We start from the raw sequence: 20,241 nt of genomic DNA on the forward strand, positions 1-20,241 counted from the left end.
ATAAATGCCAAGTATGTTGGTTTGTTTTTCTTACAAAGTAAATAGATTATGAGAAATCATCGTAAAAAAAGGAAGTTAAAAATAAGCCAGACATAAGCTGTGTAACCCACTGAGTGGTGAATGCGTCTTTCCAAATCAGTTGAGTTGGAAGTCGAGAGTTCCTGTGTTCAAGTCCTTGTAAAGTCAGTTATTTTTACATGGATTTGAATACTAGATCGTGGATACCGGTGTTCTTTGGTGGTTGGGTTTCAATTAACCATACATCTCAGTAATGGCCGAACTGAGACTGTACAAGACTACACTTCATTTACACTCATATGAGTGTAAATATCCTCATTCATTCTCTGACGTATTATCTGAAAGGTTTTTACTGGAGGCTAAACAGGAAAAAGAAAGAAGACATAAGCTATACTCGCTAACCTCGTGTTAAATACACAAATTATATATGATATTCTCTAACACTCTGGAGGCGATTAATCAAATTCACCGCATTCAGTATCCACTGATGGTAGAAGTTGAATAAAGATATTTAAAAAAAAATTGAGCATTTTTGAACATTACCGTTCATCAATGCACTTAGCATATTCTTTATATCCTGATTGGCCCTTCCAAATTATAAAATGTGGAAAATTTGATTAACTTTTTTTATAAATGAGGTGAATTTGATTAATTGCCTCCAATATTAGAGATTAACATATATAATTTTTATATTTAACGTTAATTAGACGAGTTTAGCGAGCGTAGGTATGTTTTGCTTAAATTTAAACTTTTTTTTTTAGAAAGGTTTCTCGTAAAAAATTATTTACCTTAGAGATTGGTATTAGATGATTTTTGTTTTTTTAATTATTATCGTTTCGACCCTCACCATAGGTTAACTGTGTTTGTCGACATATACCGGCGAAAGTCTGAATAAACAAATATTTCACTGACTTATTTGGTATGTGTCGACATTCAACGGAGAATATCGATATGTGCCATATATTGATTTTTCACAGTAACATATACTAAGCTTTTATTATGATGATTAGTCAAGAAATTAAATTGGTATTACGTAATAGATATATCCGCCATACTGTGTGTGAAACTTCTATTTCAGTTATGTCAATCTGTAACCTTATAAAATTAATACATTCAATCGAGCTTGAATATATATATATATATATATATATATACGAGGTGTGTGAGAAAAGTAATGAGATTGACTTTTTACTTACTAAAGTTTTTATATGTTTCAAACAAAAATATTATACCCTTCAAAGTAGTTCCCTTGGGCAGCTATACACAGGCGGAGTCGTTGTTTCCACTCCTGGTAGCAGCGCTGGAAGGCTTCAACCGGTAGGGCTTTTAACTGATCGGTCACAATCTTTTGAATGTTCTCCAGAGTTCCAAAATGACGTCCTTTTAAGACACGTTTCAATTTCGTGGAAAGGAGAAAGTCACAAGGACTCGAATCAGATGAAGAGGAGGGTTGAGGAACGGTAGAAATGCGTTTTGAGGTTAAAAATTCCGTGATGGAAATAACTGTGACACGGGGCATTGTCATGATGAAGCATCCACTTGTCAGCAATGTCTGATCTCACGCGAATCACTGTTTTCCTGAGCCTTTCAAGGACACCTTTGTAAAACACTCGGTTGACAGTTTGTCGTGGAGGAACAAATTCTTTATGCACGATATCCCTACTGTCAAAAAAGCAAATCGGCACGGTTTTAATCTTTGATTTGCTCATTCGACATCTTTTCGGTCAAGGAGATGACGGAGTGTGCCACTCTTCGCTTTGTTTCAGGATCGTACTCAAATATCCAGGATTCATCACCTGTGGTCACACGATTGAAGAATTCTTGGTCATTGTCAATCCTCTCAAGAAGATTAACGCACACGTTTCTTCGATTGTTCTTCTGTCCCGTTGTGAGGTTTTTTCGGCACCGATTTCGCATGTCCAAATCGTCTGTCAAAATTTGATGTACGGTGAAAGAGTCTAAATTTAACTGTTCACTCATCATCCTTATAGTTAAACGACGGTCTGATCTCACAAGAACCTACACACGCTCAACATTTTCATCAGATTTTGAAGTTTAAGGTCTCCCTGAGCGAGGTTGATCTTCGACGTGTTCTCGGCCTTCCAAAAATGATTTGTGCCAGCTGAAAACTTGTGCTCTTGATAGACAGCTATATTTCAACAAAGTTTGTTTCGTTAAAGGACACTCAACTCAAAATCTAAGCTTACAAAATAAAATGCAACAGCCTGTGTTTGGACAGAAAATGAATACAGTAAAAGATCTGATGACATCTCATCCTTCTTTTTGATTGTTTGAATGCCACTAACCTTGAACCCTAGGGCATTGTTCGCCTTATAAGTGATGGGTGCGGAGAACAAAATAACAATTCTATTTTGACAACTATGATAGGTAATTGGTTATAAATTGCACCACCCCATATTGCAAAGCTGCAGATTGTATTTCCTATGACCGGGCATAGTTTCCTATCTCTGGGCTGAGTATTCAGAAATATCGAAAAAGGAGAATAAATATGATAAATATAAATATATAAATATGATGCTTTTTACGATAGAAATAAGATGAAAATAATTACAATGCAAACTTTTTTTAAAACATATAATATACCATGAGGTTGACTGAAGACTTGAGGTTGTGTTTTGTTCTGCCCTGCGATAGTACAATTTGTGATACGGTTTTATGTTTGTTAAAAAGGATTATTTTACGTATTAAGATTAATTTGGATGATGGACTATAACATGTTGCTGTTATTTTTGCGATTGGACCTGTTACACATAGGATACAATCTTTTTTTATATATTTTATTGTATATAGTATAGTTTTAATAAAAAAAAGATGTTTATTTGTTTACTGCATCGGCAGTAAACAACTTGTTTTGTTTGAACATTTAAATTAAATTGTTTCTTATCAGTGATTAATAATTTATTTTGACTTTAATAATAAATACTGCTCGAGGCATTCCAGAGGTCACCTGTGCGGAGTAGTAGTCTTGGTTCAAGTTCTGAAAAATACCATATATTATTGAAGAAAAGTGGAATGCAATTGTTAAGGTGTTTTGGAAGACCGATATTTTATGTTTGTGATGTCTTTGCCTGGGACATCTACTCCAGTTGAGAGTTTTTTCAATTACAGAAAACATTTGGTCTGTAGAAAGGAGTAGACTATCAGTATCTACTGCTAACCATCTGCTAAATGTTAAAATTAAGTCAGAATTTTCTTGTTATGAATTTTATGATGTAATTAAAACAAATCTTTTCTGAGAAAGACATGTCTAGTAAAAAATACAACTGAGTAAATAAAGTTTAATGTTTCAGTAAACTGCTAAGACTTTTAAATTATTTCAAAAATATGTCCTGGGTCGGACCCAAAAAAATATGCCAAGCCAATTTAATTTCACGTAATACACACATTTGTGTAAGCAGACGGTTATGCTGCTAAACTCAACACAGTTGAATATCTGATATAAGTTGGCTGAACATTATTTTTGTAATCAAACTACTATTAACAGAGAACAAAGTCATGATTACATAGTGATATATTTTAACTGCCACAATGTTCAAGGAAAAAGGTATCCATGCAGCTTTAAAACAACACAAAATTCATGAACTTCATAAACAAATTTACAAAATATAGTAACTCAGGAGTATATGCCGATTGAAATTTAGTAACTTCACAAATATAATATTAGGTAGATTGGATGCAAATTTATTTTCAGATATTTGGAAGATATGCTAGCAATAATGCAGTATTTTTTTAATGAATTTTGTAATTAAATTATAACCAAATATAAATCTGTAGTAATAGTTGATTTTGATTGAACTGTATTTAACTGCAGTTATCTCGCCCCTCACATATTAATCGCAGCATAAATTGAATTCTTTGGGCCATGAACTAACAGATATCTTATTCTGATGTTGTCAGTGGAAAATCTCATTAGACACGATCACAAAATACGAGGCGTGAAAATTCTGGCAACGTTAGGACTGCTACCTAACAAATGTTTTACAGATTTGACGTATTATTGAAGAATGATGGATCACATAATTGATCTTGCGGAAATTATTTCCAGCAAGTGAATCGGGACAATCATTACTAATTTCACTGTAAGATGCAAACAGCTTGTTAGGAGGAAAACTATATTTTTTAAAATATAGCAACATTGATGTAATTTCTGAAGCGAGGTTATTTGCAGAATATCACCCTTAAGTATTTCAATTTTATCAGTCTCAAATAGTACAGAAGGCAATAACGAAAACAAATTTCCTTCCTAAGGTGTCTCTGCCAATGAAACGTTATAGTCCATGAGAAGTTCTGAAAGTGATTGATAAATAAATAAATGCAAATTTAACTCCAGGTTTCAATTTAATCACCAGTCATGTATTAGAAGCATCACCAGAAGCACGTATTAGAAGCATTACAGTCTAATTTTCTATCTTTAAATATATATAAAAATAAATCTATTTTTTAGTTAGTTATTTTCAACATCATTTTATGAATCTGACATTTCTGCAGACTTTTGAAAATACCATAACTATTATGATTCATAAGCTGGTAAATATCTATATGGTGTGAAATCTTACGGATCCATTATTCTCCTTCCAGTGTTTAACTGTTCTTCAGAAGCTGAAATCATTTTTCTTTGATTTTATGAAAGGACAGCCATAGAACAAGTTTTTCCATGTTGTCAGATCGGACAACATTATTTTTGAATCAAAGGAACTGTTTTGACTGTATCTGGATGTTTGATAAGGTGCGGCATTATTTTAAAATGTAAAAAGAAGAAAGCCCTACCATAATGTTTTATAGATAGTTCTATACCTTGAAGTAAGCTGTTTTTAAACTAGATTTAAGATTTTCTCACAGATTTGTACGATATAAAATCCAGTATTCAACAAGGAAGTGTTCTTGGCCCAATATTGTATTAAATGTACACTGCAGATTTGCTTTAAACTGACAGCCATTCTTGTTTATAGAAATCCACGTGTTACCTCAGAGAAACTGTAAATTTTTTAAATAGTCTTTGAAAGCAGTCAGGTTTACTTATGTCACGTTTACAGTATCTAGAAACAACTTCCTATACAGGAATACTCAACGGTAAGTTTTGTTGACATCACTCAAGCAGATGATGTACATAGGATTTTATCTTGACCATCACCTGTACATGAAGAAGCATATACTATCTAAAAAGGAGCATACATCTAAGTCTACAAAAAATTTATCGGTTACTTGGACGCAAATCTAAATGAAATAATTGAGCATTTGAAAGCAAAAACGCTCACAAAAGTGTTATCAGCAACAAGCATATCAAGATCTTAAAACGATTACTGTTATGCATGAAATAATCTAATTCAGTTCAAATTATCAATAAAGAGTAATCAGTTTATCATCAAGTAAAGTGTAATAAAAAAAAAAGAACTAGGTATCTTTCAAATAAGAGTGAGTAATGATTATGAAAAAGGAATAATAAGGATACTATTTTGAAAGATAAAAAAACAAAAAAAGGAACAACAGAAGGCCAGAAGAAGAAAAACAAAATTGAGCAAAATGTACGGGGAAGAAAAATATAAAGTATTTTTTTTAATAAATATAAATAAAATATTTACCACAAATAATTCTGTCACGAGTAAATTTAGAAATAATATAGAAGAAAGAAACTATTATAACAAAAATGGAGTATATCAAATAAAATGTGAGTGTAACAATGATGTATATAGGACAAATGAGATGACAATTTAAAACAGGATTTAATGAAGTATAAAATCATATAAATATGGAAAAAAGGATTCAAATAATGCAACGCATTTGGTACAAAAAAGGACATATTACCAGTGAAATGATAAAAATCCTTAAAAAAATTACACGCAGATAAAGGAAAACTTTTAAATATTCTAGAAGACATGGAAATATTCATGCTGAAATTTAAAGATCAGCTGATAATTAATGTACAAATAAACACTCGATTTGATGTAATTTTTTTATAAAAATTTAAAATTGTTAAAATGAAGAATCAGGATTATTTTCAAGAAATTATATAACTATTAGAGCAGGAGGGACAAAGTAGAATGGACCATGACAGTAGTATGGATGGGTAGTGGGAGTGATATTTATTCGATGATCCCATCTCAGGAAGACTCAGTGCTAAAAGTAGTTAAGAGAATGGAGGTACTCTGAAATGCGTAAACTACAAATGCTAGAGTAACAATGCTAGGACGGGCAGAAAATAACACTCAAATCAATCAACAAAGACTAATGAACATCCAAATTTTTTAGCACTTAACCTCGCTGATAGTAGTTCATTTTGTAAGATTAAAAAGATACAATTTTATATAATTATAAGATTTTGATTTGACGGTTAAAATTTTGGGTAATTATTGTGTGTAATGTAAAAGTTTTAAATAGTTTAATTATATTAATATTGATGTTGCCATAACCGTGATGACATATCTTATCATTGACACCCTATTCTTCAACTTGTATAATTGCTGTATAAATAGCAAAAATAGTTCTAGAATCAGTAATGGATTTGATAATAAAAAAGTGGGATACATGTACACTTTTAAAGAAGAAGATAATATTGAATAATGTATCAGTGACCAGATTTCACAAGTCTTTTGTTACAGGATTGTTTTTAATTTCCTGGGATCATAGCTAAGAGCTATGCTGCAAGAAGTTAAGTATGGTAATCAGTCAAAAATGGGGTATGGGTTTTTTTGCATTTCTTGATGTTCCATGACCCAGGGACCCCAAAAAAAGTGGGGGGTAACATTTTATGTACATATGTACACGTGGATATACATACGATATCTTCTATCGGATCAATATCTCCACAGGGGTGGGGAAGATAGTTTCTTTGGGATCAATTTTCTCAAAATTTTGCCAACATAATCCCGCTTCATATTAAGCTCAGCAAATGTGTGAATGTGTCTCAACCATTTAAAAAGAATTTTGCCCCCAAATTCTCGCTCTTTCTAAAAAATGCGTATTTTTTAATTGGATTTTTTTAATTTTCAATTAAAATATCGACTCTTAAACTTTTTTCATGTATATTTATTTCTCCACTATGTAGTAATAAGAACCGATGCCAGGAAAGTATAAAACTTTGTCGCCGAGTTTTTTTTATTAGTGAAGAATTTTTATTTCATTTTTCTGTACAGGCATTATATCGGAGAGCAAAAGATGAACTCTGGGTTCACTATAAACCTTTTTTATTCCAACATATTGGAACACAATCTTCTTTAGATTTTTAATGAGAAAGAGAATAAAAAGAAAGAGAAATTTCTGTAATGAAATTTCTTAGCGGCTAATGCATCAAAGAAGATTGCGACTAACCGATTTTTGAGAGTAATTTTATTAATTTTAATTATACGCTTTGTTCAATATCAACTAATAGGATACATAGATTTAAATAAATAATAATTTTCATTATATTAATATTATTAATATAGCAAAATATATAAAATACTAAATAACAAATTATTAAATTTGTGCTTAAATAGTTGGCAGCTCAAAAACATCCACTAGAAACTGTTGATTGGGAATGGTTGCCCCAACAAAACCAAGTAATTATTATTTTGTATTGAATATTGATTCATATTAGAAAAGCCAGGAGGTAAGTAAAGTTTACTTATTTTTTGTGAAATAATGGGACCGAATAATAACTGCCCCGTTGGAATATAGGAAATTAGTCATGATAAACAACAGTCAGATATTCAGAATGATACAGAAGGCATGGGAAACTCATTGGTTCCACACACGTTTGTTTAGTAGAAGCCTTGAGAATCCATGGTGGTTGCTAACTTGCTACCCTATTTCATTGTTTTTACATATAAGGTGGTTGGTAGTCATTAAAGTTATTTTTATTTAGTGAAAGAAGTGCGTTTTATATACGTGTCGTAAGTATATTAATATAACTAAATATAATAATATAGAAAACTCTATAATAACACATTTAATAATTAATCACATTTGCATAGCCAGAAGGTAAGAAATACTTACGTATTTTTTGTGAAATTATATAAGCTCACCGGTGATGGAGTCAGACTTTCTAATTAGCTAACGGGAAATTAGTCGTGAACAAGAGACAGATATTCAGAATTATTCTGGAGGCGAAATATTTTATGTATTCGCAAACAAGTATAATAAAAACATTAAACACATTTATGGAAATAGGCAGATTTCGATGTGCTTGTTTTTTCAGTTGAAATCATATCCTGCATATATATAATATTTTTGATTAAATTTGATGTAGTGGGGTCATGATTGTACAATTCTCTGAAAGATAGTTGTGGAAGGTTCTTGTAAACTTTCTATAAAAAAGATAATCTCATATTTTTCTGTTAAATTTTTAACTTTTCCACAATGGCTTCTTTGTACCACAGAAAATTAATGCAGTTTGGCTTTACAAGAAACAGTGTAATAAATTTAGATGTTTAGTTAATTGTATGCTTCTCCTGAAATTTTCATGCAAAAAATCAGTAATGTCTTTATTAATGGTGCAAAGGGCTTATGAGAGGCAGTTTTACAAGTTTTCATGTCAAATGTTACTATGTCAGTTAATTAAAAGGGAAAGACGCTTGTCAATTACAGTAGCCAAATAGTATGCTTGTGTTAAAGTATAACATTGAAATGTCATATTATGCTAATCGATAAGTATCAACTCTGGCGTTTGTCAGTCGGACTTGTGTGACAGAGTTATAACTAGGGTCAGCTTAGGACACTCCTTTTTGACTCGTGTTCTTCTAATAGTTCATGGAAGACAGCCTTATTTTATGTTACTGGCATCTTAACTCTTGAATAATCTTTTTACCTAAAATTAAACTAAAGATTAAATTTTCATCTTTTATACAAGTGAATTTGCTTCCATTAATACTTAAAAAGCATGCAATAATCTTTGTTTAATTTAGCATCGAAGTCTATATACCTTGCCTTAAATAAAGGTGACTAACATATTCATTTTATACCCACATTTAACATCGTTTATGAAAATATTTTATTAAAAGAGTTCAAAGCTATCCTTGCCTTTATCAAGCATGTTCAGTTACGAGAAACTTTGTTATAGGTTTCGATAATCCTTATTCTGTGTCGCTGCATTTTTGTTTCCAAACAAGGTTGATTGTTTTTTTATATTTACACCAACAACCTGTTTCTTTTACCAAACCATTTAGATTGTGGTTAAGATCATTTTTCTATTGATCTATTAATTTACTGCAAATGCCTACAATATTTCACTTTTCTGGAACTATCATGTGTGATTATATATTGAAAGGTTCCAGTTGAATATTATTATAGAAGTACTCACATGGATGAGTTATTTCTATGAAAACCAATTTGTTTTATCATTGTAAGAAAAGTAGATATATTTTTAATATTTGTTAATTATATAAAGATAATAAATTATTATTATTATTATTATTATTTTATGTTTTGCTGCAGAGTATGGATGCACAAACTGATAGTTCATTTTTTGATGAAGATTCATTATCTTTGAGTATTAAAAAAGAAATCAAGCATGAAACAGAGCGAACAGAAAATTTGATTGCTCCTGTTGCTATGACAGATGATAAACCGACAACATCTAGACAAGTAAGATATTTTCATTTACTTTTTGACGGTTTACCTAATATTTAGCATTCTAGTTTAACACTAGATATTTTGATTAAAAGCTTAAAAAAGTGATACCAAACTGTATGTGAAATGATAAAACAGTATGTGTAGGATAGTACGATTGACAAGTCACTCCTGAAAACTCGTGGCTTTTGATAAAGAATAAACATTCCGAGCGAGGTTTTATATAAGGTCTCTTGTTTCTTTCTTCCTAGTGCCAAAATATACTGTTCCTCATCACACAACAAACCTACTGAAATGCAGCTGATATATTCTTGCAAGTAAATTTATAATCTATTCACAGAAACCAGTTTTATGAAGAACATTGTTGTCCTCAGAGAAACTACTTCATTGTGTCTCTTATGGTACTGTAAATGTGGCACAGCCATAACAAATTCTGTAACATATCAAACTGTTTACTACCTCCCAACAGACAGCATGTTATATTATTGCTGTTAAAACATCCATAAAACATAGAAATGAATAAACATAAGAAATATTGTACTTCTTAATACCATTCTTATTGATCTTTGATAACAGCCATGAGGCTACTCTTCCAGGATCTATAATTCATGCATAGTTTTTAGTATGGTATTTATGAGGGTTCCTTGTGATTTTTAATGTGGTTTTATGCCATTTCTCTAGGATTTTTCAGTATTCCTTGATTAGAATCTTTTTTTCATGCGTTTTAAATTATAATCGGTAATTATAATAAAATGATTATACAATAGTAATAATAGTACTGCATGATATAAACCTGAAAATTAGTAGAATGTATTGATATGCCACTATTTTTTAGCAAAAAAATTGCTTTTTTGAAGCCATGGTGTGCATCAGCTTACTCAAAACAATTTCGTAGAGTTTCTTTGCACAGATAATTTTAGAAAACTTCTGTTTTAAGTACATGAACCAGGAGTATTTTCAATGTCCTTGACGAAATTGTTCATTAATCCTAGTTTGATATGTAACAGAGGTAGATACACCTTTTTAGGCTTTTCTTTTCTAATAAATGTTTTTCTGTCCCTACTATCCCATTCCTACAATAAACAACAGTAGTTTATGTAACCAAGCCGCAAACCAAGAATAAATGCAATCACTTTCAAATCACCACAAATACTACATTTATATACTGCATATTGAAGCTTTTCCAATATAGATTTAATATTTTTTAAGTTTCTTTCATAGTAGCAGAGTGGGCCACAGGTACTGACGGGAATTTATTGCCATTATGCAGAAGCCGGCTTTTAAACTAACTTTAGAGGAATCTATGAACAAGTGCCATTCTGTTGGGTTATGTTCATTACAAAGTGGCTGCATAAGAGAAGAAATGTCATTACAAAACGCTAAGGCATTTTCTTCAGAAAAACAACTTTAAATTCAGAATGATGATTACGATAAGTGCTACATTTCTTTGTATTCCTTTGAAGAAGATTCCATCCTTTTTGCCGGGAAGCAAGCATTCCAGACTGTTTTTTTGATACTTTAAATCTTTTATGAGTTCGTTAAGATTTACTTTAATCAGTAAATGAGGCTCAGATGAAATGCTTTGTTCATAAGTTGTATCACCAGAATCTGTTTATTTTTCTTTCTTACTTCCACCAGACTCTGAGCTCCCTTCATCTAATGTCACATGTTCTGGAGACTTTGGTGTTGTCAATTCTTTGCAGTATGGATCTGTTCTCATTGCGGATTGTAAGTTTGATTACAACACTCTATGTTTTGATTTTGATGTAATCCCTTTAATGTTTGCTAAGCAGAAATAACAGTCGGAAGAGTGATTTTTGGGTTCCTCCAAATCATAGGGATAGCAATGGCATATAGCGTGTGGCATTTCTCCACACAGTGAGAAACCTAGAACATGATAAACAACAGATGTATGGGACCCAGGCCCTTGTTTTCAAGTTCAAGAAAGTAAAGTGATTTAACTAACATAATACAGATTCCTCTCCAGTATCTTAACATCAATTTTTTTTCATGAAAATATTTTTGAAAACCCTATTCAATAATTTGGAAAACTGCTGCCAGTGAACATTGCATTAATAATTTTTTAATCCATAAATTTGCAAAAAAGTAGAAGTTACATTTTGCACAAAACCCCTCAAAGAATGATAACAAGATAGAGATCTAAAAGTACTCGAGTAAAACTCAAAATTATAAGTATAATTTATTTTTTAATGATTTCTCAATTTAAGTTGAAGCTTAACAGATAATCATATAAACACATCACGAGATAACTGAATTTTAATGAGTGGTAGTATTTTAAATCTAGTTCTAAAATAACTATTTTTTCTTACTTAGTTTTGTTAGAACCAAGGCTTTTACAGAATTGTAAAACAGCTTATACTAATAATGCTGAACATGTGCCTCACCTCATCCAGTTAGGTGATTGCAGATTCTTCTTTCCTTTTATTCAACTGAGTTTTGTAAACAGTAAACTAACCCGTGGTACAATGAGATGTTGTACTATACAATTCCTTAAAAAATCAGGTTTTCTTTAAATTTGTATTTCTAAATTCCCTGCCCTTGCAGATCTGAAATCGCCATAAAAGTAGCTATAAGACTCCATTGAATGAAAGCAACATGTAAGTGGCATCAGCCACAATAATTACTTTATTCAAATTAATAATACTCACTATACAATTAGTTCCTTTCAAGGTGTCACTAGTAGGGTGGATTTACATTTTAGTAGGTTTGACATATAAATTTACAAAGAAGTATGATTAGCTCACAGAAGAAAGTAACGGAATACAACTTCACTTTTAAATTTCTTAAGGAAGCTCATCGTGGGATTCTTTTATCATGAGATTGATTTTGCAAATTCAAGTGCCAAATATCTCATGTAATGTTGCCAATAACGATGGTCAACATGATTTTTGTCTCATGAGTACCAATAGGTGTATTTAATGCAATTCTTTATCCTGTTTTCAAATATGTATTCATAATTTCTCCATTACCTACAGCTTCTTTGTTATTTTAATTTGTATAAATATTTAAAAATTTTTTTTTTTCATTGTCAACTAAAAGATCCTAGAGAATTATAAATATGATTGAACCAAATGAGCTAACTCAAAGAGTAGTGTTGTTATTGTTGTGTAGATTTAGACGTGTATAAATATGTACAAATGTTACCTAGTGCAGCATACATTCATCAGAACAATGCCAGTTGTGAGATAGTGAACCAGGAAACATGTCATTGTAAGTGCTTTGTGTGTTACATATTTACAATTTTATTTCTTTAAATTAGTCGTTAGTTACAAAATGCCTAGAGTTTTTTTAAATCTTTTAACTTCTTTTTTTATGTATGTGGTGAAGTAGTGCTCTAGTCCCAAAGGCGAACTTTATTTTGGGTGTAAAGTCAAGACCAAACAAGGGCCTGGGTCCCATATATCTGTTGTTTATCATGATCTAGGCTCCCCACTTCCTTCTCACTGTGTGGAGAAATGCCACACGCTATATGCCATTGCTAAATTTACTAAAATTACTCTTTTGACTAAATGATTTCTTACAAAAATTACATGTGAATTTCTTCAACAGTAGGAATAGAGAAATGTGTTTTTAAACTACAGCTTTCATTAAAAGTTTTTTTGCAAAAATTAAAAGTGAAATTTTTCTCATCTGTATTAGTAGAGATATGTGTTTTTAAATTACTGTGTCGAATAAATGTTTTTTGTTTTTTTTGACAACATGAATATTTAAGTGTGACTCTAAAGTAGAACTCTGAGTGAAAGACTCCTGACAAAAAACACATGAGTGAATAAGAAGATGAGAAGATATGACATTCCTTTCTGTAACAGGTTTTTCTGTAATTTGCAAGCATGTTTCTTTAAAAGTAAAAGTGTTGAAATCATCATATTCTTCATTGAAGACAATCACAAATGCACTTATAATTTAATTTATTGCAAATCACACATTTTGATGTCTGTAAAATACTTCCAGTAATTCTTTCTTCCACATCATCGATAACTTCTTCAATAAGATCCTTAAAAAAAAATGTAGCTGTTGAGTTAAAAATCTATCGTAAAAATTTGTTATTTTAAATAATGCCAACTACAAATTGAACACTTTATACTTTAATATTAAATATCTTATGTTCATATTTAAGCAAGCACTTTATATTTGTTTCAAAGTAGCAAAAATAAAAATTTTGTTAGTATTAGCAGTTAAAATACAGAAAACAAAATGTAACACAATCAAACTATATGCTACATAGCGCAGAAATTAAAACTGGTCAGTCAACAGGCAATTTCATAATACCAAATAAAAAAAAAATTTTTTTTAATTTACTGTAGTTTAATTCTGTTAATATTAACTGAAAATAGAACCCTGTAAATAAATGTAGATATTTTCCAAACTCATCCCCAGATTAAGTGATTGGTCATTACATTTGTTCTTAAAACATCAAAGACAGCGAAGAGTAATAAAATTGGTTTTATCATTTTTATTAGATATTCATCTACTGGAAGAATTGAATGAAATGAAAAATAAGAGAAAACAGGCTTAGTACTGGATGGGTGAGTCAAGTAAATAATGAAAGAATTATATACTGAAGATCCAAAATTATATTAATTGACCATGAAAATGTCAAACAAATTATTTTAATTTCTCTTTAATACATTCTGATGCACAAAAATGAGAGTGCCATGAGAAAAGCAGTGTAATAATTGTATGTTATTTATCTACAAGATTGAGCTACACATTTCTAGAGAAATGTTATCATGTTTCTAAATCACATATATTCGGATACATATCATAAGTTTTTAATGCAATTTATAACCTGCTGAGAAATTTCTTAAAATATTTTTAAATGTGTTTTGATTTTAAGAGAACTCTATGAGCAACAACGTTAGATCTTTAAAAACATATAAAGTAAAAAACGATTTAATAATTCATCATATTTCCATAGCCAGAAGGTAAGAAATACTTATGTATTTTTTGTGAAATTATATAAGCTCACCGGTGATGGAGTCAGACTTTCTAATTAGCAAAACGGGAAATTAGTTGTGAACAACAAGAAACAGATATTCAGTATTATTCTGGAGGCGAAATACTTGGAAGTATTCTGAAACAAGTTTAATAAAAACATTTAACATATTCTTGGAAATAGGCAGATTTCAGTGTGCTTGTGTTTTTTCAATTGAAATCATATCCTACATATAAATGATATTTTTTATTAAATTTGATGTACTGGTCTTGATTGTTCAATTGTAGAAGGTTCTCGTAAACTTTCTATAAGAAGAGATACTCTCATATTTTTTTGTCAAATTTTTCACTTTTCCACAACGGCTTCTTTGTGACACAGATAATTAATGCAGTTTGGCTTTACCAGAAACAGTGTAATAAATTTAGATGTTTAGTTAATCGTATGCTTCTCATGAAATTTTCATGCAAAAAATGTGTGATGTGTTTATTAATGGTTGGTTGATAATGGCATATGTGAGGCTGTAGTTTTACAAGCTTTTCATGTCAAATGTTACTGTGTCAGATTAATTAAAAGGAAAAGAAGCTTGTCAATATTTTACTGGCATCTTAACTTTTGAATTATCTTTTTACATCTGAATATTTTTTGATTCTGTAAAAATTAAATTCTCTTCTTTTATACAAGTTAATACTTAAAAAAACTTGCTATAATCTTTGTTTAATTTAGCATCTATACCCAATCCAAACCACGTAATTATAATTATACCATTATAATTTAGTCTATATACCCGGTGAATACTTTTCTTATGAAAAATATTGTATCATTTTTAGTAATAAAAAATGATGACCTCTACTGTTATTGTCTACTCATGTATATTTTTTGGAGATTAAGAAATTCATTTGTATCATAAACTTTGGTTTTCATGTGGTGTTAGTTATAAATATAGATTATTTGTATAAAAAGTCATTTCCAGACATAACCGACACATATTAGTGCTTTAAAACCCGCTTTGATAGTCACACTATTAATATTACTTTTGTTTTGCAGAGTTTGGATCCACAAACTAGTGATTCAGTTTTGGAAGAAAATCCATTATCTTTGCCCATTAAAAAAGAAAAAATGCATGAATCTGTGCAAGAAGAACATTCTTTTGTACATCTTTCTAAGACAGATGATGGTCTGACAATATTTAAACAAGTAAGCTATTTTCTTCTTTATCTTGTTTTAAGTTAAAAACATAAAACCTAGTTATTGTAAGAATTCTTAATTATTCTATTCATTATGATATTTTTATTTGCTGTTTGTTGCTCACATATAATCATTTTGCATTTATGTCTAGCTTGAGATATTTTGATTTATGGTGTAAAAAACATTTTAGTAGAGTATAGGACGGTAAATAGCTTTGTTTAACCGATTGCATCTAACATTTTGTACAACAATACGTAACAAATAAAATACAGTGAGCAGGTGCCTCACGCCTTAAATGAAGGTGACTAACATAGTCATTTTATACCCACATTTAACATTGTTTATAAAAATGTTTTATAACAGTACAAAGCTATCCTTGCCTTTATGAACCTTGTTTAGTTTGTTACAGAAACTTTGTTATAGGTTTTGATAATCCTTATTCTATGACATTTTTGTTTCCAAACAAGGTTGATGTGTTTTTTTATATTTACACCAACAACCTGTTTCTTTTACCAAACCATTTAGATTGTGGTTAAGATCATTTTTCTATTGATCTATTAATTTACTGCAAATGCCTACAATATTTCACTTTTCTGGAACTATCATGTGTGATTATATATTGAAAGGTTCCAGTTGAATATTATTATAGAAGTACTCACATGGATGAGTTATTTCTATGAAAACCAATTTGTTTTATCATTGTAAGAAAAGTAGATATATTTTTAATATTTGTTAATTATATAAAGATAATAAATTATTATTATTATTTTTTTTTGCTGCAGAGTATGGATGCACAAACTGATAGTTCATTTTTTGATGAAGATCCATTATCTTTGAGTATTAAAAAAGAAATCAAGCATGAAACAGAGCGAACAGAACATTTGATTGCTCCTGTTGCTATGACAGATGATAAACCGACAACATCTAGACAAGTAAGATATTTTCATTTACTTTTTGATGGTTTACCTAATATTTAGCATTCTAGTTTAGCACTAGATATTTTGATTAAAAGCTTAAAAAAGTGATACCAAACTGTATGTGAAATGATAAAACAGTATGTGTAGGATAGTACGATTGACAAGTCACTCCTGAAAACTCGTGGCTTTTGATAAAGAATAAACATTCCGAGCGAGGTTTTATAAAAGGTCTCTTGTTTCTTTCTTCCTAGTGCCAAAATATACTGTTCCTCATCACACAACAAACCTACTGAAATGCAGCTGATATATTCTTGCAAGTAAATTTATAATCTATTCACAGAAACCAGTTTTATGAAGAACATTGTTGTCCTCAGAGAAACTACTTCATTGTGTCTCTTATGGTACTGTAAATGTGGCACAGCCATAACAAATTCTGTAACATATCAAACTGTTTACTACCTCCCAACAGACAGCATGTAATATTATTGCTGTTAAAACATCCATAAAACATAGAAATGAATAAACATAAGAAATATTGTACTTCTTAATACCATTCTTATTGATCTTTGATAACAGCCATGAGGCTACTCTTCCAGGATCTATAATTCATGCATAGTTTTTAGTATGGTATTTATGAGGGTTCCTTGTGATTTTTAATGTGGTTTTATGCCATTTCTCTAGGATTTTTCAGTATTCCTTGATTAGAATCTTTTTTTCATGCGTTTTAAATTATAATCAGTAATTATAATAAAATGATTATACAATAGTAATAATAGTACTGCATGATATAAACCTGAAAATTAGTAGAATGTATTGATATGCCACTATTTTTTAGCAAAAAAATTGCTTTTTTGAAGCCATGGTGTGCATCAGCTTACTCAAAACAATTTCGTAGAGTTTCTTTGCACAGATAATTTTAGATAACTTCTGTTTTAAGTACATGAACCAGGAGTATTTTCAATGTCCTTGACGAAATTGTTCATTAATCCTAGTTTGATATGTAACAGAGGTAGATACACCTTTTTAGGCTTTTCTTTTCTAATAAATGTTTTTCTGTCCCTACTATCCCATTCCTACAATAAACAACAGTAGTTTATGTAACCAAGCCGCAAACCAAGAATAAATGCAATCACTTTCAAATCACCACAAATACTACATTTATAATACTGCATATTGAAGCTTTTCCAATTTAGATTTAATATTTTTTAAGTTTCTTTCATAGTAGCAGAGTGGGCCACAGGTACTGACGGGAATTTATTGCCATTATGCAGAAGTCGGCTTTTAAACTAACTTTAGAGGAATCTATGAACAAGTGCCATTCTGTTAGGTTATGTTCATTACAAAGTGGCTGCATAAGAGAAGAAATGTCATTACAAAACGCTAAGGCATTTTCTTCAGAAAAACAACTTTAAATTCAGAATGATGATTACGATAAGTGCTACATTTCTTTGTATTCCTTTGAAGAAGATTCCATCCTTTTTGCCGGGAAGCAAGCATTCCAGACTGTTTTTTTGATACTTTAAATCTTTTATGAGTTCGTTAAGATTTACTTTAATCAGTAAATGAGGCTCAGATGAAATGCTTTGTTCATAAGTTGTATCACCAGAATCTGTTTATTTTTCTTTCTTACTTCCACCAGACTCTGAGCTCCCTTCATCTAATGTCACATGTTCTGGAGACTTTGGTGTTGTCAATTCTTTGCAGTATGGATCTGTTCTCATTGCGGATTGTAAGTTTGATTACAACACTCTATGTTTTGATTTTGATGTAATCCCTTTAATGTTTGCTAAGCAGAAATAACAGTCAGAAGAGTGATTTTTGGGTTCCTCCAAATCATAGGGATAGCAGTGGCATATGGCGTGTGGCATTTCTTCACACAGTGAGAAGGAAGTGGGGAGCCTAGATCATGATAAACAACAGATATATGGGACCCAGGCCCTCGTTTTCATGTTCAAGAAAGTAAAGTGATTTAACTAACATAATACAGATTCCTCTCCAGTATCTTAACATCAATTTTTTTTCATGAAAATATATTTGAAAACCCTATTCAATAATTTGGAAAACTGCTGCCAGTGAACATTGCATTAATAATTTTTTAATCCATAAATTTGCAAAAAAGTAGAAGTTACATTTTGCACAAAACCCCTCAAAGAATGATAACAAGATAGAGATCTAAAAGTACTCGAGTAAAACTCAAAATTATAAGTATAATTTATTTTTTAATGATTTCTCAATTTAAGTTGAAGCTTAACAGATAATCATATAAACACATCACGAGATAACTGAATTTTAATGAGTGGTAGTATTTTAAATCTAGTTCTAAAATAACTATTTTTTCTTACTTAGTTTTGTTAGAACCAAGGGTTTTACAGAATTGTAAAACAGCTTAAACTAACAATGCTGAACATGTGCCTCACCTCATCCAGTCAGGTGATTGCAGATTCTTCTTTCCTTTTATTCAACTGAGTTTTGTAAACAATAAACTAACCCGTGGTACAATGAGATGTTGTACTATACAATTCCTTAAAAAATCAGGTTTTCTTTAAATTTGTATTTCTAAATTCCCTGCCCTTGCAGATCTGAAATCGCCATAAAAGTAGCTATAAGACTCCATTGAATGAAAGCAACATGTAAGTGGCATCAGCCACAATAATTACTTTATTCAAATTAATAATACTCACTATACAATTAGTTCCTTTCAAGGTGTCACTAGTAGGGTGGATTTACATTTTAGTAGGTTTGACATATAAATTTACAAAGAAGTATGATTAGCTCACAGAAGAAAGTAACGGAATACAACTTCACTTTTAAATTTCTTAAGGAAGCTCATCGTGGGATTCTTTTATCATGAGATTGATTTTGCAAATTCAAGTGCCAAATATCTCATGTAATGTTGCCAATAACGATGGTCAACATGATTTTTGTCTCATGAGTACCAGTAGGTGTATTTAATGCAATTCTTTATCCTGTTTTCAAATATGTATTCATAATTTCTCCATTACCTACAGCTTCTTTGTTATTTTAATTTGTATAAATATTTAAAAATTTTTTTTTTTCATTGTCAACTAAAAGATCCTAGAGAATTATAAATATGATTGAACCAAATGAGCCAACTCAAAGAGTAGTGTTGTTATTGTTGTGTAGATTTAGACGTGTATAAATATGTACAAATGTTACCTAGTGCAGCATACATTCATCAGAACAATGCCAGTTGTGAGATAGTGAACCAGGAAACACATCATTGTAAGTGCTTTGTGTGTTACATATTTACAATTTTATTTCTTTTAATTAGTCGTTAGTTACAAAATGCCTAGAGTTTTTTTAAATCTTTTAACTTCTTTTTTTATGTATGTGGTGAAGTAGTGCTCTAGTCCCAAAGGCGAACTTTATTTTGGGTGTAAAGTCAAGACCAAACAAGGGCCTGGGTCCCATATATCTGTTGTTTATCATGATCTAGGCTCCCCACTTCCTTCTCACTGTGTGGAGAAATGCCACACGCCATATGCCATTGCTAAATTTACTAAAATTACTCTTTTGACTAAATGATTTCTTACAAAAATTACATGTGAATTTCTTCAACAGTAGGAATAGAGAAATGTG

General features: G+C 30.6%; 1 protein-coding gene across 1 annotated transcript in view; it reads left to right on the plus strand.

The window, feature by feature from the left end:
- The first annotated feature begins 9,546 nt into the window (after positions 1-9,546).
- The window catches only part of LOC142332806 (uncharacterized), a 46,578-nt gene continuing 35,883 nt past the window's right edge, over positions 9,547-20,241 (plus strand). Inside the window, exons 1-3 of the mRNA XM_075379422.1 lie at positions 9,547-9,597; positions 15,584-15,733; positions 16,507-16,656. Of these exons, the coding sequence (XP_075235537.1) occupies positions 9,565-9,597; positions 15,584-15,733; positions 16,507-16,656 (333 nt within the window). The 5' untranslated portion in view covers positions 9,547-9,564. The remainder of the gene's footprint in view (positions 9,598-15,583; positions 15,734-16,506; positions 16,657-20,241) is intronic.

The sequence above is a fragment of the Lycorma delicatula genome, chromosome 12 (genome assembly GCF_047948215.1).
Source record: "Lycorma delicatula isolate Av1 chromosome 12, ASM4794821v1, whole genome shotgun sequence".
NCBI classification, from domain to species: Eukaryota; Metazoa; Arthropoda; class Insecta; order Hemiptera; family Fulgoridae; genus Lycorma; species Lycorma delicatula.